Here is a 27,240-nt window from a genome sequence, read left to right as displayed (position 1 = left end):
AGCCCAATAATTGGCAAGATTTTTGTCATGGCTTTTTTGGAGAAAAATGAGGCCTATTATTTCTTGATGTTGCTTGGCAACACTTGCACTGTTCGTGGAATGGAATATTGCATTGGAAATTATTTCAAAATAAAAAGTGGTGGGGGGGGGGGGGGACCAGACAATACAGTTCCCTTGCAGCTGAGAAGCAGTGGGCTCCATGCATTAAATACCGCTACTAAAAATGCCATTTTTTCATCACTCCAGTGTCTGTATGCTGTCTTGGCTCCATGCATGTGTGAGCCTGGTTGTCCTGCATGTAACACAGCACTGATTTAAAACCTCTTCACTCTTGCCCATCGAGGAGGCACATCCATTACCAGAAAGCGTCTCTCTTTAACTCTAAACCTGCATTAAGAACGCTCTTTGGGTTCTTCCCAACCCTCTTCTTACTGAAGGTCATTTCATGCCACTCCAGTGCAGCAACGAGACGTTTCAGGTCAGTTAGAAGGTTCTCCTGTAATTAAAGACTTGGCTTGGCCAGTATGAGGTATGACTAAGTGGCATATGCCCAGGTAGTAATTGTAGTTTCCAGCCATGTAATGGTGCAACCTACTGACTGTTTGTTTATTCTTTCACTTCTCGCCAACGAAGATTGAACTGTTGCAACTCGGTGGCCTTTTAATATAATTGTATCGAGGGGAAGGCCTTTGTGGTCGTGAAGTTCACGGGTTATTTTTTCGTTTGCACGTTCGGAACCACATGTGGTTTTTGTATTGCTGAAATATCTGCACTTGCTTTATAACATAAAAAAAAAACACCCCCTCAATTGTCCGTACAAGGCGAAATGGCATAATTGTGCGTACTACTGATTTCGGACCTGTTTTGAAAATGCATGACACAGTTGACACGGCACGAGTGATGATTCACATTTTTTTGTTGGAGCCTGCAAAGAGAGGAGGCCAGCCAGATTAATTGGAGATTTGAGTTGCTCATTCATGTGTTTTGATTCAGTATGACCGCTGTTGGTCAGTGTTGAAACTCATACAGTGCCCTCACTAAACAGCTGGTACTGTTTAACCATATGTAATGTCAGACAAATGATGCAGTGTGCTCGCAGAATGCCGGCTGCACAGGTTCTGCTGACTTGTTTGCGAATTGTTTTGGGAGGACAGGTCTGCCGTGAGGAATGTTTGTTGTGAGACCTTAAGTGATTTAGTGAGAGCTGATATTCCGTTTCATTGCAGAGATTTTGAGGTTTTTTTTTTTTTTTTCTCTGGCGCTCTGAGGATTCCTCTCGGTGGTCTGACACAGGTCCACAAGACTCACACTCCAGCTGGAGAGACCATCTGTCACCTCTTACCATGGGAAGTGAAGCATCGTGTTTCCGTCTGAGAGCCAGATATTCTAATAACGCGCGCACGTACACACTCATACACGCTAACAGCTAACAGAAAATAACCATGATTTTCCCCTTAAACCTAGGGGGCATCAATGGCTCTTCTGTTCTACACGATCCATATTTCATTTCCTGTTGGGTGTCTGGAGGATCTTCCCTGGAGAATTTCAAACTGTCATCTTGTCACATTCCCCAGTCCTCACTTCAGGAAGAAAGCCATTGATGTTTACCAACCTCCTAGACATCTCTCTCCCATAGCTGTCATCTCTTTGTCTTCTTTCGCACAGTTTGCCAATTGCCTTTGTGCTAGACTTAAAACAGGGTGCGTGCAGACTGTGTGTGTGTGTGTGTGTGTGTGAGAGAGAGAGAGAGAGAGAGAGAGAGAGAGAGACTGTACTTATGTCTTAGCTTTGTCTCACTCTTGCTGTTTTGGTCTGATAAAGTGTACTGTCAGTGGAAAGCTCATTCATATTGGCCATGCCTGAACAGCTGTGTAATTCAGTGTCTGCACCACTTACAGAGTGAATACATGGACTATGAGATTGAAAATTATCCCACACCGATTTGATTTAATTTAAGAATCATGTATTTTTCCTAAATGCACTTTTGTGAACGCATTAATCCTTCATACACTTTGGAGAGAGTCAACTTGATTATGATGTCAATATTTAAAACCTTTTGCCTCAGTTGATCTTGTACTCCCTCAAACTGCCCCCCCCCCCCCCCCCCACCCCACCCCACCCCACCCCCTCCATCTCTCAGTAAGCCGGTCGACTGAAATACTATCTGTCATGCTCTAAGAGCAACTTAAATCACAAATGAGCCGATACTTTATTTATGAGGTCATAATTACTCCAATTTTATGCTTTTAAATATTTGCCCCTTTGACGGAGGATAATGATGGGTGATTATTCACAGAACTGACACAGAGGAAGAAGCTCTCTCAGAGGGACATTTACTCTCTCTCTCTCTCTCTTTCTCTTCATAAACTTGCACAGCGATTATGGTGATTACTTAGTGATAGGAAAGAGAGAGAAAAAGAGGGAGAGAAGACTGAATACAGAAAGAGTGTAATCTGAAATATAGATGAACTGGTCATTTTAACGCGTGTCTGTGCGTGTGTGTGTGTGAACGGATGAGTGCAGAGATTAATTGGGGACTTTGGGGCTAATTTGAAGGTCTACAACTATGACAGTTGGTTAAATGCATTTGAGGATTGGGGTTAAAAGGAGCGCAAGAAGACCAATTAAAATCTGTTTAAATGAAAGCTCTCTGTATCGATTCCCCTTTGAGTCGCCCAATACACTATCACCAAATTATTACATCACCCGTGCTACTGCATGATGGGCAAAACAATGATTCCTGTCAGTAAAGATTATCCTGTTTGTGAAATTGCTTGTCAATTTTCTGCATTTTCTGGGAATTTGGATTCAGTGTAACTGATGTTAACATTGCATTTCGGGACATATGCGTATTGATCAAACAGCACAGCACGGTGTGAATGAGATTACACAAGTGTACAAGTTTGAAGACCTGCAAATAGCATTGTGGCCGCCAGTTCTTTTTTTGCAGTTACGCCTTAGGTACTTCAAAACACCATTTGCAACCTCACTGCCCCTTTTCTTTTAAAAGTAATGCAGTTGTTGAAATGTAGAGACAACATGTGTATAACCGGACTAGCCTCCTGCAGCTGCTTTTAGTGTATGGTAAATTACACTGAGCAGCAGTGGGAGAGAGAGAGAGAGAGAGAGAGAGAGAGAGAGAGAGAGAAAGAGAGAATGCTGGAATCACATGTAAGCAGAGGTTTTGCTCCAGGGTGCATAACGTATATGTTTTCATCATAATATATTTTCAAGCTCACTTCAAACATCACATGTTATCTCTCACCAGCCCCCCCTCCCCCCTTACACATACACACACACACACACACACACACACACGCACGCACGCACGCACACACACACACACACACACACACACACACACACACACACACACACACTCCGCCTCCCCCAACCTTATCCCACATTTCTGCCCTTTCATTCCATGTGTGTAATACCCAAAAGCAATTAAGTGTGCAGTACAGACTGCTGAGCTGGAGCATTTTGAGGATCCTGAAGCTGCAGAACAAAAGGCAGGGATTTTGCATGTTTTACTGTGACCAAAGAAAGCACAGCCACCTTCTCCTAATGCTGAATCTTCAGTGTCCACCTCTGACCACCTAGAAACAGAGCATCCTGTACCAAGGCCACCAGACACATTTTTGCACCTTCCATTATGCACTATATCATTCCAGTCAGTGGGAAAACAAGCAGTTACACACCTTTATTCCATCACCAAACTCAGGCAGTCCACGATATTTAACAGTAGCATAAAACCAAGCTACTCAAAAGGTATGAAACCTTAGGTCTTGTCCTTAAGTACTCCAATAAATAATACATTAATCCAAGCTGTTTTGATATTCAATTTGATAACCCTGTTTGCACCTCAGTATATTTTGACCTGTCATGAATCAAATAGGGCCAGAACACACACAACGGAAATAGACTTTTATCTGTCTCTAAGCATAGTGAAAGAGCCACTGTAAGAGTATTGTGGCACTGTGCTAATGTCCATTCACCAGATAATAGTACTACCTGTAGGGAAAAATGCAGCATTGCAGGTCAGCTAACTTGCATTTTGAAGAAAAAAAAAAAGAAAAAAAGATGTCACAATTAGTGGTATGATTAATTTGGCATCCTAATCATGGAACCAGCAAATTCTGAAAAGCTGTCAGACATTTGTTGTTGACACATTAGCTCATTGGCAAGTTGATTGATTTAAGTTCAAGGTGTTCTAAAATTCCTTTACACTCATTTCTCAATGAGTGGCTTAGTGCACTTTAAAATGACATCAAAAGGCAAGTCTGGCATTTTGGACTGCATCTAAATGAACAGGGGCTGTATTTCTCAGCTGAATATGAAGTAATTACTGTCACCAAAAAAAAAAAAAAAAAGTCATTTTTCAAACATTAATTGATGGCTGCATTAAGCAGAAATTGCACTGGAATTTACATGTCATTAATTATGCTCCATTGACATTTAAACATAATGTTACAGTGCAACAAAAGTGTAGTGATAATAAACAAAAGTACATCTCTCTCTCTCTCTCTCTCTCTCTCTCTCTCTCTGTCTTCCCCCCCACCTCCCCCCATCTCTCAGTCTGTCTTACCTACCATTCATCTGTCACTCTCTCTTTATTTTCTCTGTAGAAGTGGTTGTGAGGTGTTGTACTTTACAGAGGTAATCATAAGAAGATAACCCAGCATGTGCTTGATTTAATCTAGTAGGTCTATGTAACATAATGTATTTTCATCACATGTCTCCCGACTCATTCTTCTGTACTGAGTGTGTGTCACTGAAGCCTGGATAACAGACATGCCTGAATAACAGAGTTGTATCTTCGTGTCTTCGGTGTACAAAGACCTTGGGACAATGTCAGGTGAATTCAATAAAACATCTCAGAAGGGCCAATTTTTTCACTGAAACCAGTGTCAGGGTGAGAAGAATGCTAGATGTTAATGCCTCTCTTCAGCCCTCCTCCATCCTGCATTCAGCTTTATGCAAAACAACAATAACAACAGCCACACACACACACACACACACACACACACACACACACACACAAGTCTAAGAAATTGCATCATGATAACATCCATCGCAAACCTTTGATGAGAAGATCAAGACAGCTGAGATGTAGGGAATGTTAAATAAGGCTCTAAAAAACAAATAACGTTCTAAGGTGTCAGGATGGCACTGAGGGAACCTTACGAACGCTTAGCAGAACAAAATGAAAGGGAAGGGTGGTGATGTTGGAGAGGAATCCAGGAAATGTCTAATGAAAACCAAAAGAATGTTCAGTTTCATTGAAATCATATTGCAGTGTAGTGGTTACCTCTCAGAGTGTTAAAATGGCCTTTGGAGCAACTGTTACACTGTAAAATATTGCCTTTTTTTTCTGTATCTGTTGTCTTGGGTGAAGCTAAGAATTTCAATGTCGACCTTCGGCGTAACCAGCTCTGGGGTTATCACCAGAAATTGTTCTCGCTCTCTCTCTCTCCTGTGTGTGTGTGAGTGTGTGTGTGTGTGTGTGTGTGTGTATGTGTCACATATTTCCAAGTATTGTTTGATATTGCATCTAAATGACTTTCAGGACAAACAAACCAAAAACAAAAAAAAAAACAAAAATAAACCCCAGTCAGTCATAGCAGGATTAAATAATGTTGTGAGAAAAATCAAAAAGAAGATTGAAGATGACATTTTTTATCAGAGAGGCGGTGGTATATTCATTATGAAACCCTTCAGCTATCATACACAACACCACCATCACCTACCTACCACGACAGGAAGGCCAAACTTAATCCGGTTGGAAAGATTACACAGACCTTTTTTTTTCTTTTTTTTTTTTAAATCCACGTCAGTCTTGTTTGAAACACCGCAGGGGTCCTGTCAAAGACAACCCTTCAGTGAGTTTCTTTTGATATATATCTTGTACCGTGCCTCTTTGACAGTTTGTTTTTGGAATGGGGGAACAGAACGCAAAAGGTCACTTCAGCTGCGATATTTTGTTGTCAGGATATGGGCAGTATGTAGAACTGCAAAAGGCTGAGATTGGGAGACTTTGAGAAACAAGAAGAGATTTTTACACGATTATTTGTAGCTTAAAAAAGAAAAAAAAAAAGAGAGAGAAACACACATTGCTGTGGCGTATAAAAACAATCAGTCTCACCTCTAAATCTGTCTCCCCCTACATCCTCTCCTGCAGAGAACCCAGATTATTTCAGCTCCACCAAATGTCAAGGGCATGATATTCTCAGATACACTGCTGGAAACTGAGCCCCAAAACCAATGAAACTGCCGCCAGGGGCTATGTAGGTCTCTCTATTGAAGATGACAAGTCTGAGACAGTATTTGGTTCTCTGAAAGGCCAGCACAAAAGTCACACACACATGCACACAGTTATACAGGCCTCTGCATAGATCAAGCAGATGTATAATGGTTATCAAAAGTATTCACCCTGCTTGGACCTTGAATTCATTGTGTTACAACACAGAATGGTAAGGTGTTGGAGAACTGAGATTTATTGTACTTATTTATTTATTTTGCCTTCCTTAGACTTTAAACACTCTTTACCACTAAGACATACTATATCTACAGATGCTTATCCATTTATTTTAAAAGTAGCAAGAAAGCGAAAAAAAAAGATAGCTTGCATAACTACTCATCTTCTTAAATAATTACTGATTGAATAGCTGGTTACACCTATTTAAGTTGTGGCACAAGCTGTGGTGAGCTTTTTGCAAACAGCAATCCAATAGTCCAGTATTTAGCAGTTTAAGTACCATTCAGGTACCACTTCCTTTGTTGAGTCCTCACAAATGTATTGCCATGGGAAGAGACAGCTCCATGTGCTCCACGTGAGTGGTTGACTAATTACTTAAAAATAGAAAAGGTCTGCTTGGAAAATCTGAAATGGTGACATATTAACTCAAGCATCTAGAGGGAAATCATATTTTTATTCCCTTCTCAAAGCCTCAAACCAATCATTGCCTTGTTTGGGTCGAGCTTTTGGGGATTCTTGGTGTCAGCTGAGCACAAGCACCATAGATGGATATAAACTGCATATATGCTGTCGAGGTTAATTTTCTTTGCTGTTCTATATTTGTCATGAATGTAATATTTAATATGCATTAGGTAGTGTTTAGCTACCCAGTTTGCTAAAACACACTTTACATATTCCCAAGTAACAAGCCTGGGCCTGGTCAAACATATTAATTTGGGGCAGTTTGTTTGGTTTATCTTCATGCATCTTACATTTTTAAATGTTAGGAGTTTGTAATTCAAAAGCCAAGAGATCGTGCCCGAAGGCATTAGAAAAAGAAAAGAAATGAATGTCAGCTAACCTGAGACAAAATAAGTCATTTTGTTTTGGGCATAACATCTCTAGCCCAAGTCCTCCTTCTCAACATAAGGGAACACATGCATATACATGAACACACATACCCAACAACAACAACAACAACAACAACAACAACAACAACAACAACAGTAACAACTGATCTACCCCTCCAATGCAGTCAGACAGGACTTGCCAGCAGAGCTTTGTTTGGCTGAGGTAAAGTCAGAATCCACAAGTCAAAATACAAAATTGAAATCTGCTCGTTTTTCATGTATGTTTGTGCTAAAAGCCAGGTTCACAAAGATGCAAAGGATAAAGTGGGAAGGCCATAAAGCTTAGTTCTTAACATTTTCATCCTGTGCCATGATGGATCCTGCTCTCTCTCACTAAAATCTAAGTGGCTTTGTAGAAAACTCTGGCAGATTTGCAAGTGTCATAGATTTTTGATGACTTGAAACTCTCCATCGCAAAAACATCCACACGCACAACACACTTCAATCTTGCGTCCCCTCCTCCTTCACGGGTGAAGTCATTTTCCAAATGGAGGGAGGTATATTTTACTAAATTCCATTGTTGTTGTTGTTTTTTCTTCCCTTTTTTTCTTTTTTTTTTCATCTGGTCTTGCTCTGTAGTTTAACACTTATTTCATGATTTCAATTAATGTCATTCCCTTTAGGCTTTAAGTTTCGGCTGGATAGCAATCACATTGTCAAATGACACTGTTTAATTATATTTTCATTTTTTACTTATTTATTTTGAGACACCATATTTTTGGTCATAACCCACCTAAAATCATGATGCAGTCTCCGGTTTAAGTGTTGCTGCAGTTACATTCAAATGTCTTACCTCAGAGTAAAGAGTCAGAACATGAGCTAAAGACTCAAAGTAATAGCCTAATCACCAAGAGACCTTCAGATAAAACATGTTATCAACAGGATCTCCAACCAATCATTAGTAGAGTTCCCAACAAAAACTGTATTTAGAACCTGCAGGGCCAGTGAGGGTACCAGGCAAAGCAGGGTGCAGAGAAATCCATAAAGAAAATGTGCTTTCCGCTTGCATGAGGGTTTATTTTTCAACAGAAATATGACCCACACTGGAATGACTGAAACACACACACACACACACACACACACACACACACACACATACTTGTACTCATATTCTCGTGGGGACTTCCCATTGACTCCCATTATCGTGCAACTAAAGAATAGTAACGTATCTCTAACCCTAACCCTAACCTTAACCAAAGGAATGTTTTGATACATTTTGCTTTATCAATAATAACAATATCTCCTGGTTTTGCCAGATTATGCGATCTTACTGGGGACTTACACACACACACAGACACACACAAACACACACACACACACACACAAAGGGAAAGTTATGGAGTGGCCCAGAAATACATAGAAATTCCATTTTGGCTAAATGTGCCAGGCCTCAAAGTGTAATTATACACCAGCATTATCAAGATATATATATATATATGTGTGTGTGTGTGCGTGTGTGTGTGTGTGAAAAAAGAATTAATGAGTATTAATGCTGACTGAAAGCAGCTCTCATCCTTCATCATATTCATTTTGGTTTGCTTACTGTGTGCCATTTGTACAATAATGCTTCTCGCTCCGCATACTCCTGGTGTTTCCGTCAAGCGCTGACGATCTAAGCTACAATGCCAACAATCTGGCAGTAGGTCACGATTAAAAAAAAAAAAAAAAAGGTATGAACTTCATCGTTTCAGCTTCACTGTTTGAAAACCTCAGTCATGAGAAACAGATGGACTTGCTGTAGAGATTGATAAAAAATATATCACTACAGTGTGTTTAAGCTGACTGGCACATAAATGTTTTCAAACTTTTTAACATAATTAAAATTATAGCTTGTGTTGAGAGTAACTGTAAGCTCAACATGTTTATTCTCTAGAACGAAAATGTGTTGATAATGTCTAAAAACTGCTTGTTTGAAGACACTGATTCCATCCAAGTTGTCTTTTTAAATAGATCTCACTCTCATAGTTGCAACTTGTTCCTTTTACAAATTAATCAAGAAATCCTATAGCATGATCAGTTGTTCAGGTCCTCATGTATAAATAGGCTGAAATACACAGTATTTTAATAGCTGGCAAACATCCAAAACAAGTACATACTGAAAATATTGCTAATCAAACGGTGCTGTTATTATTTCTTAAAATTATTTCATGTTCCTGGTTTGTGTTCGGTGTAGACATGAGGTCAGTTTTTTTATTTCTCAGGTTTTTGCCTAACAATGCAAACATTATACCATTTTACAACCAAGTCATGCCCTTTTCAATCAATATTTATTATTTATACAACACAGTGGACATGCATACAGTGGCAAATGCAGCTGGCATTTACAAGAATGTTTATTAGTTTCCATGTTCATATTTCAAATCGATGAAGCAGAGTCTGCAATGGCCATTAAAAGAGGAAATCATGATAGGTTCCATATTTGAATAAAAGAAAATACCACACAGATGATTTCAGATTATTTCTGAAAGAAGATACACAGATAATCAGTGTCAGTGAGACAGTTTGTGGTATTTGATTGTAGTTTTGCAAGTTAATTTACAAACAGTTTATAGTTATACACCAGTAATGCACTGTGTAAGAGCATTGAAGATTGAAGAACCAAGACTTGATAAACTTTCATGCCTCTATGTCACTGAACACTGCCAGAAGTGATGTGTAAATATCTTGCACTGAGGAAATAAATTAAATTTTCAGCCTCACGAGAGTAATTAGTATTGTGCAAGTAAAAACACTCATCATTTTCAAGATAATTGCATTTAAGTGGTTTTATTTGTTTATTATACTGTGAATTAAGAGACCTTTGACATAAAATGCTAAGATGAGAGGTGCTGAGAGAAAAACAGTTGTTAACAGCTATACGTTAATGATTGTAATACCAACATATAATGCTGTCTTGCATATAGGTCTTTTTTTTCACAGACTTCAAGATATAAGATATCACTGATTCTTTTAGATATTACAATCATATTGGGAAATGTTGTTCGAGAGCTTTTCTTCATTGCGTTGTCGGATTTATTTATTTATTTTTTTGAGAAACATTTTTAGCTTTAGCTTTAAGAAGCTTAGAAATGAAAAAGGTTATATACCACCATCTAATTAGATTACAATGACCTGTCTGGATCCCCCAGGATACTGCCCCCCCCCCCTTTTTTTTCATTGCCAAGTAATTAACACACCAGACTCAGGCAATAACTGCTTTAATTGGAGAATCCAAAACACTCCTTTCCCTTAACAGACTGATGGTGGTTCAAAGGAAACTTCAAAACCTGTTTTTAAAGTAATTCTTATGATCCCAACTAGTTATATAATAACAAATAAATCTCTTTGTGTGGGTTCCAACCACCATGACCAGTTTTAAGGTATTTATTATATAATTTTGAAAATAACAATGAGGTAAATTCAGTTTAATTGCCAGTTTGAGTGTTAGCCAGTCTCCTGGAACCAGGATCAAATGAATTTATGAACATTGTTGGAACTGAAGTCTATGTTCCTCAGGGCCAGTTCTGGGTTTGGAGTATGTATCTGGCATAGAGTTTCCCTCCCCCCCTCTGCTTCCCAACTCCAAACCCACCTAACTCGAACACCAACTGCAGAAACACCGCACGCAGCCTTCTCTGCTGGAGCCAGACTCCCCGCTTTCATCTCTGAAGGCATCCGCGATTAGACCGGCCTAGTTCTTCTGCAACCCAATCAGATGCCATTAGCCCCTCACTGGTTAGGCTTGGTGCTCTCATCCCGACTTCACACCGCGGCCCCGCAAACCAGAGCGTCAGTCCTGAGGGTCCACAGCCGCCGTTCAAATCAATATCAGCTGTTCCCACTAATCATGAGTTGCTTGCAGCTCTTTGTTCGCCGACATGCCGGTGGCTAAGCTTAAAGTTGAACAGTTTAAATGTAATTTGAAGTAGTGGTTTGGAATCGAATAGCTGATAAAAAAAAAAATGCTTTCCTCTCTGTGGCTGTTTGAATGTGAAAAGAACTTTGTGCCCTGATGATTCACGGACTACCATCATTAGTGAAGCTGTAATATTCTGATCACAGCCCTAACTGATCCACTTTTGCAAATTTTGCTTTAGCATGAGACTAATCTGATAAGCAGGAAAAAGAAGGAAGCAAATTACTGCTTTTTTTTTTTTTTTTTTTAAATTCTAATGTCTTCCATATGAATATTTTGTGGAGAGGACAAAGCTTTTTGAGGTTTGATGAACTGTGTACATTTTCAGCTATGGAGAGAGCAGCTAAGTCCCAGAACACCCTCTGAATATGTATCTATAACAGCTGGTCTGTTCGGTCACCTATCATTATTCAGAAGATTATACACAGCACGTAGACAGAAAATAACTTTTGGTTAGATCTGGTCTTTCAGACTCAGCTGTTTTATTAATGAGATCAAAGCCATGGAATTGTATCTGAATCAGGTTGGCAATCATTCACTCATTCATTCTCTCACTTAATCTTTCAGTCTTTGCTTACTTACTCATTCACTCACTCATTCACTCAGCCTTCAGATTCATAAATAAATGTAAATGTTTCCAGACACTGTGTGCAGTCAAGCTGCTGCTTTCTCTTAAAAGTAGATTAAACTTTTTCAAACATAGAAAATTACATTGAATGATTGCTCCCTTAGGCATGGAGTATAATCTACAATTACTTTACCCAGACTAATAAAACACTGTGAGATCAATGGCAGAATTTGTGCTTTGGTTATGTGGAATTTGTTTATGGAATTAAGCAGTCTGAACATCTTTTGAGTGACAGAAAAGTTCACTGTGGAAAGGAGTGGAAGAGACCAAAAAAAAAAAAACACCTTTTGTTTAACTCTGAGTCAGAAACAATTTTATGGTCAAAATGGTCTCAATTTCATTTCACATCAAATGGGTTTTCAATGAGCCAATAATTCATTTTTATTTGACAATTGCATTCCAGTCTACATGGACTTATTTTGAGATTACAAGGCTCATACCGCGTAGGAACGACAGTGCCAACAACAGATTTCTCGACGGCGAAACTCCAGCTTTCTTTCTCTGCAGCCCATGATATTCCAGTTTATATTAATTATGTGTTTCTCATATGAGAAAAAAAAGTCAACTGACAATGATTCCAGGACCATTTTTCTCATAGTTTGAATTAGATTAATAAAAACTGGGATCTAAATGACCACTACAAAATCAGTTACAATTCAAAAGTACAACTTCTGCACAATGGTAAGACAATTATTGTGTATTTTACTTCACTGAAGATTTAAAGCAGAAATGTAAGCTGTGTGTGCTCCTTTTTTGTTTAAAGCACTGCACACTTTTCTGTACTAGACTTTTTTTTTTTTTTTATCAGAGCAGGTATTTGAAACAGTTGTCTGTGCTGTTTCTTTTTCTTTCTTTTTTCCTTTCTCTCTTTTTTTTTTTTGCTTTTAGACCGACGATGCATTTTCGATAAAAGGAAAGCAATCCCCAGCCAGCAAGTGTTAAAACTGTGTGTCCTGCTCAGAGAAACACATTTAGGCAGTAGAGAACAACGACTGCAAAGCACCATAGTGCACGGTGTCACGCTTTCCAGCCACATGAAGGTGAATAATCAGACGAGTAGAGTCTTTACATATTTATTCAGTGAGAAGGAGCCAGGGGTGACACAGTGTGGAATTAGAATGTAGTCTTCTCCCATGACACAGCCAGTTAATTTAACTTAACACACAAACCTGCTCGATACCAATCAGCTCAAACAGTTTGAGGGCACCTTTTTTTTTTTTTTTTTTTTCCTTTGCCTGTGTATCAGCTACATCTGTCTATACGCCTGACAGTTTGTCATGCGATATGAGCTGAGATGGTAGAAATGTTGATATACCACATGCCTCTATTTCACGCTTGCCTGCCTGGGAGGCTAACAAGTATGGGTTTGCATTTTTCTGGTCTTGGTTAGTGTGCTGCCTGAGAGCTGTATGCTTCTTCTGTGTATTCTGCGGTGAAGTCAAATATCCTTCCCTGTAGTATGAGAAAATATTGCTTATCACAAAGTCCAAATGCAATATTGTTGTTTTGAGTTTAGTATTACTGTGGTTGGATTTCATGGGATGTGTCTAGTCAACTGAAAACAAGTCAATGTAATTCCATACCTTTTGAGCGAGCTCTCTGCTAATATAGCTCAGACGCCAAAACCTCGTGTGCCTGCCATGTTTTGCAAGTTAGCATAAAAATGGATGTAATATGTAACCCATCGCCTCATATTGGTAACAACTTGCTGAATTCACTTTAGCGTATCTCGTTGCATTACATCATATAAAATCAATGCGAAAGAGGAGTTTTGGATTGATCTTAAACTAAAATAAACGCTTATGTCGACTTACTGCACTTCTTTTCTCAACCCTAACGCATTTATGCACAAACCTATCAGACGTTGTACCAGTGAAGCATATTCGCTTGCACATGTTACTAGGATACCTGTCACTTCTTTTTTTTTTTTTGCTGATGTCTGAGAAGGCTCAGCAGCTTTCGGCTGATTGTTAATTTAAAGTTCCTCTCGTTCCCACTGTCACTTTGGCCTTGACTGATAGTATAATTAATGACAGTGCCACTGAGAGAGTAAACTGACACATTGCTAAATCTAAAATCCTTTCATCTTTTTTTTTTTTTTTTTACCGCCCCCCCCCCCCCCCCCCCCCTCCTCTCCCCAGTTGGTGAGAAGAGGGTTTCTCTGGAGCTATAGCCGTCTGCTCGTCTCCTCTCGCGGCGTTGGGGCTATGCATGCGTATGTACAGCCTGCCCCCCCACCCCACCCCCGGTCAGACAGCAAGCTTCTCCTCCCTGGTGGGGAACTGATTAAATTAAACTGCCTGGAAGGCAATCGTGCCAAGGTCAAAGGGATGCAGAGCAAGCTGCTTTTGGCACCAACGTTCTCTCTCTGTCTCTCTCTGTCTCTCCCCTCTTTTTTCTTTTTTTTTTTGAGGCAGTTTATCTGCAGATATATGTATGCTCCAAATATGGGAGCTGAGGGGGTTGCTGCATGACTCAAGGAATGTAGAAAATTGAGTTGTCAGTATCGATTTTCCTGCTTGCATATTGGGGAAGAAAATGAACCCTGTGCAGCAGCAGGAGCAGAGGTCCTGGTATGTCAACAATCAGTTCTATTGAGTTCTCACCATCAGATCAGATGAAGGGAGGATGCTTCATTTGTTACTGAGCAATCTCATTCATATAGTAACTGTGATAGCTATGTCATTATATTGCAATTATTAAAAATAGGATGATGTTCTCAAAGCAATAAATGGACAGTTGTGATAGAAAACAATATATTCCGTCAGATGAGCAGTCAGAATATCTCTCTAAGAGGGTTTTTTTTCCCCCAGTGTTAGTTCATTGTTCTATCTATTCATTCATTTCCAGAGGGAAATATCTCTTGTGTATGCTGCTTAACTTCAGTTTCACAAAACTACAGAACATAATAATCATAAACATTAAGAATCCCCTTGACGGCAAAACAACATGAGCTTTATAGCTCTTGAAATTCACATTCTTAGGTTAAATACTGCGTTGACTTAACCTTTTTATCTGTTTGGAAGTTTCTCATAATATTGGTAGAAAATGTTTTTAAAAGTTCCTGTGTATGTATGTTTGCACGCGTGCGTGTGTGCGCGTGAGAGAGAGAGAGAGAGAGAGAGAGAGAGAAACAGAGAAAGAGAAAACAAAAAGAGAACCCTGAGAGCATTAGAGTGAATGGCATCCAATCAGCAGGGCCTCCTTTCTCTAAATGGTTTTCGAAGGATGGCGGCAGTTAATGAGTCACAATTGGAACTTCTCCATGTCTTACTCAGAGAGCCTGATCTCTGCGCCAGGCTCAAGTGCTATCAGATGCTTGTATCTGAGCGCCAATGGCGTCTGTAGCATATGCTTAATTGGCAGTTTGAGACTCCTGCTCTGCTGTCCGCATTCCAAGTCATTAACATGGAACTGAGGTCTATGTGTGAGCACGTTTACCGTGATGTGATGGCGGAGGAGTTGTAAGCCACAGCTGTGAGACCATGATCTCGAAAACGTTTTACTGGACTCTCTCTCTCTCTCTCTCTCTCTCTCTCTCTCTCTCTCTCTCTCCCTCTCTCTCTCTCTCTCTCTTTCTCTCAGCAGAGTGGTGTCTCCTTATGACCCTGAAGCATGTGTTCAATGGTACTGTATATGTTTTCCTTGTGGGAAAACATTCACACTCAAGGCGGTGTGTTATTTGTCTCATAATGCTAAGAATGTTGTAACAGCTTGTTCGGCGGTGCCCTGATCCAAATGTCTCTGCTTTTCCTCATCCTAATGTAATATTAATGTCTCAGATAAGTATGGAAATATTCCAGTGACAGAAAAAAAAAGAAAATGGTAATGGATATTAGCATGCCAGGCAATTTTTCTTTCCCCTTTAGCCTGTAATACATGGTTTTCTTAATAGTTAGGTATAGCTCTGTAGGAAGCAATATTGTCAGAATGTTTTGTAAAACAGCAACATTGTGCATATTCACTTAGCTGCTGATAGTAAGGGGGGGGAAATTGCCAAAGATTTAAAGTATTTTCTTGTACAAAATATTACCACAGGTCAGAGGAAAAAATATGAGTAGTTTCAGTAAAAATCATTGGTACAAATAAGCTTGAGTGAGTAGGTGTTTGTGTTTTGTGTTTGATGCACCCAGCTTTCAAATTACGCACAAACGATTCATTGCCGGTGCTTTAAAAAATTGAGTTGTTTGTTCTGGAATCCTGAAAGAATCTAATGTCTGCATTTTGCCCATTGTGGATGGTTGTTTCTGAATTAAGCGCTAAAGAGAAAAGCAACTCCATCAGTTTAAGATGATTTTAGTGAAAACAATAAATACAACTAACACACTTTTTCAAAAGGACAGTTTTTTCTTTCAGAGTTAATGGGTAAAACAACTGCCTCTCTGGAGCCTCTATCCTGTTGTCCTTAAAATGGTAAAACTTTTTACATATTGATTTATAAAGCTCACAGGTATTTCTGGAAGCTTCTCCCACAAGGTCACAGCTGGCTGATGGCTTTTCACATGCTATTCCTTGACTCTCATATGGAGGCTTGCAGTCTTTGGCTGAACTTTGGCTGTCTGTTATAGAATTTTCAGACTTTAATCTGACTAGCCGTGTGGGAGTTTGTTTTGACATGTGGACAGGTTAATGACTCAAACCATTGACTGCATTGTGATCAGCAGTGGAATACATTCCCAACAGATTTCTCAAATTGGAACAAGCCAGCAAACATTGTAACCTGTAAACCTATACCATATCTGGTGCTCTTTTGATACATGGGAACCTATTCATAAACGGAAAAGTTTTCGGGCCTTGGACTGTGGTCAGTACATTCAAAATTTTCCATGTTATGACTGATGGATGTGGAACAGTTTTAATAACTCTTCCTAATCCTATTTTATCACATGGGATGTGTACTATTAAAAGTGTTGTATAATACAGTAAATGTATGTCACACTTAGTTTCATAGGGAAATGCATTGTTCCTCTTCAATAGGTAGTTGTAAATGCTCAAATAATATAGGGTATTTTCAGCATGAAACCATGAGTAATTAAAGGCGGAAAAAGCTCTCTGTTCTCGGGGAAATATTCATTCTTTCTCATCAGAGGCTGAACACCAGAAACCTATTAAGATGACTGAATCTAAAATGAATGGTGTAGAGAAAGAAGCTTGTTTCGGCGTACTGTAGCACATTTTTCAAAATTAAAATTATAGCACTTGAAATGAACCGTAGCACTTTCATTCTTTTTCGACGCCACGGTAAATTCCATATTTGTGCAATGCTGACATGAGTAAAGTAGGGATGAACCTTATGGGGTTAATTTGCTTGTCATCAACCGAAAAGGAAGACAAAAAAATGCCTCTCACTCCTTGAAATACTTTATCAGAAACAATCCATATAAAATGATTTTCAATCAATAAAAAGGAGAGATGTTGGAATGTTTGGAATGTTGGTGTGGAACGTTTTCCCAGTCTGTTTCATGTACAGATAAATATGAATTATTAATGTGCAAAATATTTATATTTGTAAATATTCATGCACAGATACATTTTAGAAAAACTAAAAACTAATTCTGCTATGAATAATGTAATAATTCCCCATTGCCATCATGATCCTTTGATGGTCCAGGTTTTAAACGGATCTCAGCGACCTGCGGCAGAAAATGAACATACATTTTTTATAACTTGACTATGGAAAAAAAAAAAAAACTGTTTTCAAGAGGTCTCTCTTCAGTTTACAATAATTACTTGGGTCTGTTGTTGGCTCATATAAATTCAGTTTAGTAGTTGATCCAAATGCTACATACACCGATATCCCACGCATGCGCCCATTTGTTTCGTAATGTCTTCATTTTCATGAAAACATAATCCTAATATACTGAAAGTGTTCTGAATCCTTTTATGTCTTTAATGATGTAATTTTTTGTCTCCCCTGTCTCACAAATGTACAACACAATCAGCATCTTACATGTTTACTCTAGGATTGACAGGACATATGAGCAAGTGTTTCACAACTTTAATCCAGACAAGCTCAGTTTTACTCTTGCCTTGGCCTGACACACTCATCTCCACTTGACAGTTTTAATGACTTTGATGAATGAGATCTGTTCTGACTTGACTATAGCATTACTTGATGGTAGGTAAGTTCTGAAAACAAAACAGTTGGAAAAGGAGAAACATTGGTAAGGGCTGTTGCCTATATAGTAGAGAAAAGACAGACATCAGAGAGGGCTGTTGACAGCCACAGCACTGCTGCCAGAGTCGACCAGGAACCCAGGGAGAGCTGCTTTTAGACTGCACAGTCATGGCAAAAAACACCCTCATGCCAATTAGGTTGGGGAAAAAAAAAAGACTTCTCTGAGACATCTGTGCTTGTGGGAACATGGAGATACAGCAAATGCATTTTTCAAAACAATGTGTGCAGGGAGGAAATCAAACAGACTGCAAATACAATGATATACAGCAAAATGCACAATTCGCCTCTCTCAGGAGTCTGTAGACTATTACAAATATCAAAGGTTTATTTCAGCTGTTTTGTTCGGTTCAGGATTAAGTTAAACGATCATTTGAAGGAAATAATATTGATAATTCACAGGAGGGAAACTCAGTATGAATTTACTGTCTAAACGTAGAAACTAATCAGTTTGCAGACAAAAGAGTGTACAAGCCAAATCGACTGTCTTGTTTCCTCCTGCGTAACAACACCGCTGAGATTTGTAGCTTTTCAGACACTTTTGTTATTCAGCCTTTGAAGCAAGAATTCAAATTCTGGGGGATTTATTGGTTATTTGGACTGCTTTTTGTTAAATATCCAATTTTCTCAGATTTCAGCCTATGCACGAAGCTGATGTCAGAAAAAATCATGAGATTCTGTGGGTTTATGACCATACTTGGGCCCTTGGTTCATCACAAAGGTATGTGCAGGGCAAAAATACAAAGAAAGAAAGAAAGAAAGAAAATACAGAAAAGAAAACAAAAGAATTCCTTGGTATAGGTTATGATATCTATCTCTTTGGTTGGTAAAGACTTTTGCGGTGATGCCTCTCACTGGAAAATAAATAAATAAATAAATGAATAGAAAAAAAACAACAACAAAAAAGGCATTACCCAAAATCAATAATGGATCCCTCTCTGGTTAATGATCGTGACCCTAAGCGAAAATGGCAAACGGGCAAAAGTCCACTGACCCTTGCGTAATTTTCTCTCCTTTCTCCAGTGAACTAGAAGACCAAGCTTTACCTCCTCTTTAACCTCCACTGCTTCAGCAGATGAACAGAGGGCTCAGGGTAACCAGCGTTGCTTCCGAGCAAGCTCTTTTGGCAGGCGTCTGTACTGCTCATGTTTCTACTCCCTGCAGAGAATATCTGTAGGTTAAAACCTATTGGAAACTGCTGACAATTGTTATAGCAAATGACATTACTCTGAGCTAAGTTTTGGCTTAAAGGCATAATGTGGGTTTTTTTTTTTTTTTTCTGTCTTTGCAAAGGGAAATCAGTGCCATAGTGCCTGCTGAGTGTGCTGCTGGATTCCTCCCCAAACTTATGATGGTCTCTGAAAATTTAGACTCAGGACAAAATGTTCCTCTTTGTGGGAAGACTGTGAGGAGAAGGGGAAAGAAAAAAAAAAAAAACGCCAACCAGACTGCATCTGTTCTCTTTCTGATTCAGACAGCATCACTCATATTTTATGAGATTCACTGTTTTGGAAGACACTGTGCATCTCTAGCGTACCAAACTGCAGTATAACTTGTAATTACTCATTACCTCATAACTACAAATAGATGAGACGTGTAACGTCCTGCAAATTATAATTAGAATGAAGTGAGCTGCTTAAATTTAGACAGTTTACATATGCTTGCATATGGAGAATGAGCTAGCGAAAATCTGAAATGCTTACACAACAAACAGGACTTACATATTGCACAGGGTTCTTTTCTGGCGGATTCACAATAAAGCTCTGTCTTTGACTACATACTGTTCATTTTGATTGGAGAGCGGTAGAGGCGTTGTATTTCACCTGGAAGTGAAATAAACTAAACAAAGACATCAAACCGCTTTAGTCTTGGTTCAGGAAAAATGAGCACGACAAGGTTAGTTTATAAAATGTCTGGTGTGCATGTGAATCTCAGTGAGCTGGACCGAGCTCTTTTCAAACATACCACTGGACCAACTGGATAGTTACAGATTCATTCAGTTCAAATCAAGTCCACCAAATGTGAACGTCAAAGTAATTAGTAGATTAATTTAAAATAGAGCGACCTGATCCAGCCCAATTTAAAAAAAAAAACCTTCCCAGAGTGAACATACTGTACCCTAGGAGTTATTCCTGTGGAAAGAAAGGTTAGTTAATCATAGATCATTTTGCACAGATGTAAAAAGTAAAAATATTCCACAACCATTTTTTAATACAGTTTATAAACAATTGTCAGATATGGAAGTGTCATCTTCCCTGACAATTTACTTTAACACGCTAAGCTTTATGTTGAGATATGGGTTAATGAGTGATAGGGAAGCTTATTTTTGGCGTTTTAGTTTTATATTGTCATATGTGAGCAGTTTCCAGCTAATATTAAGGAAAATATCTAAAGTCTCCATTTCTGGATTTTTTTCTAGATTTTTTTTTAATGTAATATATTGTTCACATTAAAGTAACTAAGCATGGAATAGCTTTTGCATTATACCTTAATTAGCAGATACACTTCATGTTATTGGTTGTGATTAGTTTTCGAATGAATAACACATACATCAATTGAAGTATGAGCGCTGATGGTCCTGAATATACAATGTTTTCATAGAGTTAATATATCTCTCCCTTGTACCTTTAAGGAAACCTCAGTTAGGTATGTATTTAAAGTATTGAAATAATGGCCTTGTGCCTGTTTACTTAACATTCCCTTTCCTGGCACCCATACTCTGAAAGTTCACCGTCTAATTGGATTGAACATATAAGGACACTCTGTTACGAAAGTACCAAAGGGAGCCAGAAGAAAGAACTTGTTCAAGGCCTATAACTGAAATTATTTGTGACATTTCTAACTCACCTACGTCTGCACCTTAACTTGACTTCCAGTGGAGTTGAAATTTTATGTATAGACTCCAATTACTTGCAATTTTTGAGCTATATGTACATATTTGCATACATTTTCTGTCAGTAAATGTGTACATATAGACTCAGAGACAGCTGTTTACTAGTTTGTTTAATAAGCTGACTCAATTTAAACATTTTGCTTATAAATTTTTTACACCATATTTTTGAGAATTTGAAAACATTTGTATAAGTTCAGATTAAACTGTTGAAGTTCAAATTGATTTAATTGATCAAATCCCATGGCTCCTTTATTTTTCAAGAAAAAGCTCAACTTTTCTATGTACATTTTGTGCAAAAACATTTAAAGGTTTCAAGGACTTTACATTGTAAGTTCATTTCAAGGCACGTACATGGAACAACAACAATACTTTTTGACGGGAACCAAAAAGAACAAAAACAAACAAACAAAACCAACGACAACAACAAGAACAAAAAACAAAAGCTACTTTGGTTCCTATGCGACTTGATGAATTCTTGCGTTAAACCAATATATAAAAAAAAGAAAACAAACAAAAAAAAACATTAAAGTTGGAAAAGAACAAAAATTTCACTGAATTAAAACAGGCATTTCCCATAATGCTTAATGTAACAAACTTTGAAAGTGGGACATTGTGAAAAACCAGGTTCATGATATTATTCAACATTCTGCACATGATGTTTTGTCTCTCTTTATTTGACCTCAGAAGAGCCAAGGACTCAGTAGCTGAGTTATAAACAGGAATTCAGCCAGTTTAGTTAACATCCAGGATGAAATTAATATCAGTCAGTTCCATATACTTGCAAAATTTCATTTGAAGGACTAGCTTTAAAGCATGAAAGAGAGAGAGAGAGAGAGAGAGAGAGAGAGAGAGAGAGAGAGAGGAGCACGTGCTATGCCTTGAGAGTATTCAGCCTAATTTTCTGCAGTGCTCAGTTAAAATTGACCCTTGAAGCAATTTAGCATAATCATTCCAATCAAAATCAATGTGCTTTTCATGGGGTGGATAACTTTCAGGATCTAATGCTATAGAGCAGTGCCTGTACAGCACCCAACACCCACAGACCTGTGTTCAGACACACTTAGCTCACCAAGAGAAACTTAAGAGCAATTTAAACAATTAACCAGCGTCACCCATTTCTCATCATGAGCCAGCACCATTCATATAAAGACGCTGTTTCATTAGAGGCATTGTTTTTGCTATAGCAATGTGTAGTGCTTCCTGGCTCCTTAAAACTGCGTGCCCACAATTGCTAGTGAAAAGTATATTCTTTCCACTCTGTCATTGCTTTATCATCTATACCTAGAGCTGTCATCATAAAATCTCCTTATTCATGTCTTGTGAAGATCATCTGTCAGCCGCTATTAGAAATAATGTTCTGAATATAGGCAACAGCCAAGAGGAAACTTGTGAACCCTTCTTTTTTTTTTAACAGAAAAAAAGGAAACTATTCAAAAAGGCCTGCATTCAATCAGCGGACATTAGCTCTGTGGAACCAGAGCGTAAAAAAAAAAAGATAAACATCAATAATTTTCACTACTCAGACCTCCATAACTCTGTTGGCTGTCAAAAAAAACAACAAAGCAAGAATTCACTTGGATTTATATGGTCAGTTAAGTAAAAGGCAATTTATTCAAATCTCTACTGCCCGTGATGAGATAACTGTGATGAGCTTTGGACATTTGCAAATGCTCCTCTGCAGATGCCAAAAACTGAAGTGATTAATAGTTAATGGTGTAAACAACAGTTAAAAGCTCTTAAATAAAAACTGAGGAACAGAGAGGAACTAATCTCATAGAGAACTTAAGGTCTCGTCAAAATATCTTGCTGTATGCTTGACAGAAAACACACAGACCCTTTGATGAACACAAAATTGCAGTAGCCCTTATTCCTTTGCTTAGGGAATATTTGTTTGTCTTGAAAAACCAAATACCAAAGTTTTCACTGAAACATCTGCTTTGCATCTGTATAACCAAAAAAAAGGGATAAGGTGAGTGTGGTCTAAGGAATGTGTTTAACAGGTTATGACTTACTTTGTGAAAATCATACAATTTACAAGATGGGTTTGGTTGCTATGTGTATAACAAATCAAAACATCCTGCCAAAGCTTAAGAAAGGGTTATTTTTGTCAATTGATCCTATATTCTCTGTCTTTCTTTCTGTCTGTCTGTCTGTCTCTCTCTCTCTCTCCCTCTCTCTGGGCTTGCAAATCATCCTGCCAAGAGAAAAAATATTTTTCTCCCCTTTTCTTGGATGGTGGGATTATGGGGGGAGTTGGAGTAAGGAGTGTGAGGGTATTCTTTGAACTCAGCCTGCAGAACAAAATTTTGTCAAAGCAAATAAAGTCTATGAGTAACAGCGCACGATGAAAAAAAAAAAGAAAGAGAAAAACCTTACTATAGTAGAATGCTCATTCCCATAAACTCCAAGTGGTCTCTGAAAACCCAGCATTGCATTAAAAATAGTTTTTAACTGTGCTCACGCTGAGATCCAGATTTTTTTCAAATGATAGAGCTCTACAGAGTGCCAGTTATTGTGCAAAAAGAGAGAGAGAGAAAAAGAAAAAAAAAAAGAGAGCAGCTTTTGTTTCCGGCCATCAATTCCGTATCTAGCTAAACCGATACATGATTAAAAGGATGTCATATCAGAAGAGAAACTAAGCAGGCAGTCCTGTAGATGCCAAAATACGTGACGTACCTGTAGAATGCTCCATTTCAAATTCCTCTGAAAGGGTGAGAGACAGCTCCATGCTGCTCATGCCTAATTTGTAAATCCTCCAAAATAATTAGGGGGTAATTAGGGTGCAATAAAAGTGAGACACACATACAGTGTGACACTTTTTAATGAGCGTCTCCTGCACATCTAAAAACTGAGGAACAAGTGCGAGTTCGTAGTGCAGAGAAAGTCTCTAACAGTGGGGTCTGCATCCTAATTGGTCGGTATTGATACGCCGTCAGAATCTCTTTGCATTTTTGTTCATGACTGTTTTGATAATTGCACCTGTCACCACAAATAACTATGAACTCTGAAATAGCTCTAACATTAAAGTTCACTTGGACAGAGGTATTGAGTTCTGACAGCAATCAAGAGGTCAGAGAAGATCTGGTCTGTACCTCTTTGCTGTATCTAAAATATGCTGAGAATAGCTGCCCCCCAGTGGCCAAAGCTGTAAAAAAAAAAAAAAAAAAAGTCCACATGCCTAGTTAAACACAGGCCTGGAGAGCACTTCTGGCACTTTCCCTACCGCATTCAGCATTGTTCGGTTGGCATCCCAGGGGAGCTGTGTGGTGTTGAAAAGTGTGCTCTTTTTCCCTCCTGTGTGATTTCCACAAAAGCTCATTTCCTGAATGACTGCTTATGCTCTCTGCTGCATTAAGAAAGTGCACTTCAATTCTTTGTATGAAAAAAAAAAAGAAGAAAATTAACACCAATCCCCTATTTTTCCACTGCCGGCTAATCAGTCGTGTTTTCATTTCCAAACCATGATGTTATCTTAACTACCGTTCTGTGAAGGGTTTGCTGTATTTCAGCATGGAGGGCATATTTTGCTGTTGTTGTTAGCAAAATATCCAAACCCTTCAAGCTGAAACCCGACAGCATTCGTGCCAGGTTCTCATCCTCTCATGATTGTACTATTTCAACTGCACAGTCTTTGCACGAAACCACTTCGAGTCGCACTTATTACAAAAAACACCCACTTGTATTTCTTTTTTCACTAAGAATAAAAAAGTTGGGAGAATTCCACATAATTGTCCACAGTATAAATTACAATGTAGACAGAACTTGGAAATATATATATATATATATATATAATAGTACAGTATATTTTAACTACAATTTTAACACACTTTTGTGGTATCACGTGTGGCAGAAGTCCACGGTGGGAACATTGCTGCTCTTGCAGTATGCTAAGCTATTGTTGCTCAGGTGGCAGTCTCTGAAGCCGATGCCACCATTAGGAGTGTAGATGGGCTGAATCCTGAAGTCGCCCTTTAAAAGCTGCTCATTGTTCAAGGACACTATCTGAAAGCTGGTTTCAGTCATTTCAAGGATGGAGTTATCCTTTTTGGTGCCTGCCTCACAGTAGTCATCTTTTCTCCTGCCCCTATTATATTTCCATTTGGACGACGATGATCTGCTCTTCTTGTGCATGTGCCAGCAAAACAGGCTCAGCAGGGTCACCAGGACAACCAAGACAGCTCCACCTATCACCCCAGCCAATAGGAGTGTGGAGCTGCTATCCTGCTGGGCAGCTGGCTCTGACTCAGTGACTTTGCTGTTGGGGTTGGAGGAGGTGGACTTAGTTTTTGCTTCTGAGCAAATTGTATCCTCTCCTGGTCGGTAGGAGTTGAGAGTGTCCAGGACATACACGCAAATGCGGTAGACAGACCTTGGTTCCAAGTTTGACAGGCTAAGTTTTCTAAGGTCCCCTGGGACTGTTCTCTCACGGGTGACGTCGCTCATTAAGCTCTGCCCCATCTTGACCCAAGTGACCTTGTAAGCCGTTACAGTGAAATAGGATTCCCAGCTCACCTCGATACACGTGGAATTTACAATGTGGAAAAAGATTTTTAAGGGGTCCTCATAAGGAGGGAGGGGACCGGATGGGAAATAAGGCATTGGAAGTGTAGGGCTGGGAGATGGTGGGTAAAAGGTAGTGTAGTAGGAGGTAGTGGTGGAGGTGACGGTGGTGCTGTGATGGCCGGATGGAGATGGATGAGGTTGAGTGGGCCAGGGCAACAGTTCTGTTCCCACCGGACATTGGATGGCATCCAAGGTTAGCTCTCGAATTACCATGCCTTTTACCCTCTCTGGACTCTGGCAAGTGAACCCACGGACATTCAGAGATTGGGGCATGGACTGCGGCAGGGACTTAAGCCACTCGATAACCCATTTGATAGAGCAGTCACAACGCCACAGATTGTTCCTCACATTGAGCAGTCTAAGACTGACAAGGCTGTCAAAGACTCCCTGCTTTAGAGACTGCAGTTGGTTGCTGGAAATATCTAGTTTTTCCAGTCGATGGAGACCAGCAAAGGCTGTCACTGGAATGTCTTCTATCTGATTCTCCTGCAGGTTTAGTTTAACCAGGGATGTACCTGGCAACAGACGAGGAGGTGTCATAAGTGAGTTGCGGGCCAAAGAAAGCTCACGCAGGTTTGACAGATCCTGGAAGGTTCCTGGAGCGATAGCTTCATCCACTAACAGATTTCCATCCAGCAATAGCCGCTGAAGGGTGGTGACATTCTGGAAGGCCTCCTCTGCAATTATAGCAATTCGATTCTCATCAAGCCGCAGCTCCTTCAGATCAGCTGGGAGTCCAATGGGTACACTGCTCAGGTGGTTCTTGGTCAGGAAGAGTAATTTCAAGCTGACAGCCTCCCGGAAAGCCCCTTCTTCCACCCCTACTGTTGAAATAGAGTTGTCGTCCAGGTGAAGCTCCTCCAGGTGAGGAAGCTGAGCCAGTGCTGCCCTGGAGATAGTCTGGATGTTGTTCTCCTGTAGGTGCAGCACACGCACATTCTTGGGCAGGTTGAGAGGGAACTCATCCAGCTGGTTGCCATATAGAAAGACAGTCTCTACAGAGGCCACATTGTGCAGCTCCACGGGGAAGCCAGCATTGTTAATCTGGTTATTGTGGAGGTAAAGGGTCTTGTAACCCTCCTGTACCCCCAGAGGCACAGATGTTAGGCTCCTCTCGTTGCAGTAAACAAACGTTTTGTCGCAGCGGCATTCCTCAGGGCATGAGGCAGCTGGGCTGAACTGGACATGAAGGCTCAGTAACACAGTCAACCAAAACCGGAGAAACGAGGGCCAATCCTTATTCCACAATCCAGCTTGAAACTCCATAATGGAAAACACCAGAGAGACTGGGAAACAACACCTACAATAATAATAGTAATAATAATACCAATGGATTGAAGTTGAGGGAAGAAAAAAAGGATATGAAATAAATCCAGCAAAGAGGAAGTCCTCTGAAAGATTATGCTAATGCGGAGTTAATAGTAAACATAGGACGTTGAGCGGTAATCATCCTGTAATTGCTAGTCCCCAGTCGGAAAAGCAATGGTCTCACTAGAGGGTACTGGCTGTATGAATGATGTCATCCATGTTACGATATCAGACCATGGCTAGATGCCTCATGTGTGGCGGTGGGCCCAGACGGAGCCTGTCTGAGAACGTGCTGCACAGTGCCTCCGAAGGCCCCTCCCGCCCGACCGTCACACACTGGTAGGCCCCGTCTGGGGCAGCTTCCAGGGGATGTGACATTTGGATCCAGAAACCTGTTTCAGCAAAGAGAA

General features: G+C 39.5%; 1 protein-coding gene across 1 annotated transcript; it reads right to left on the bottom strand.

Moving 5' to 3' along the window:
* Positions 1 to 24,796: 24,796 nt before the first annotated feature.
* flrt2 (fibronectin leucine rich transmembrane protein 2) lies at positions 24,797 to 26,788 on the bottom strand. Its single transcript, XM_030772639.1, has one exon. The coding sequence runs from the start codon at positions 26,786 to 26,788 to the stop codon at positions 24,797 to 24,799; it is 1,992 nt and encodes a 663-aa protein (XP_030628499.1).
* Between the last annotated feature and the right edge of the window lie 452 nt (positions 26,789 to 27,240).

This window comes from Chanos chanos, chromosome 4 (genome assembly GCF_902362185.1).
Source record: "Chanos chanos chromosome 4, fChaCha1.1, whole genome shotgun sequence".
NCBI classification, from domain to species: Eukaryota; Metazoa; Chordata; class Actinopteri; order Gonorynchiformes; family Chanidae; genus Chanos; species Chanos chanos.
This window is presented reverse-complemented; position numbering and strand designations above follow the sequence as displayed.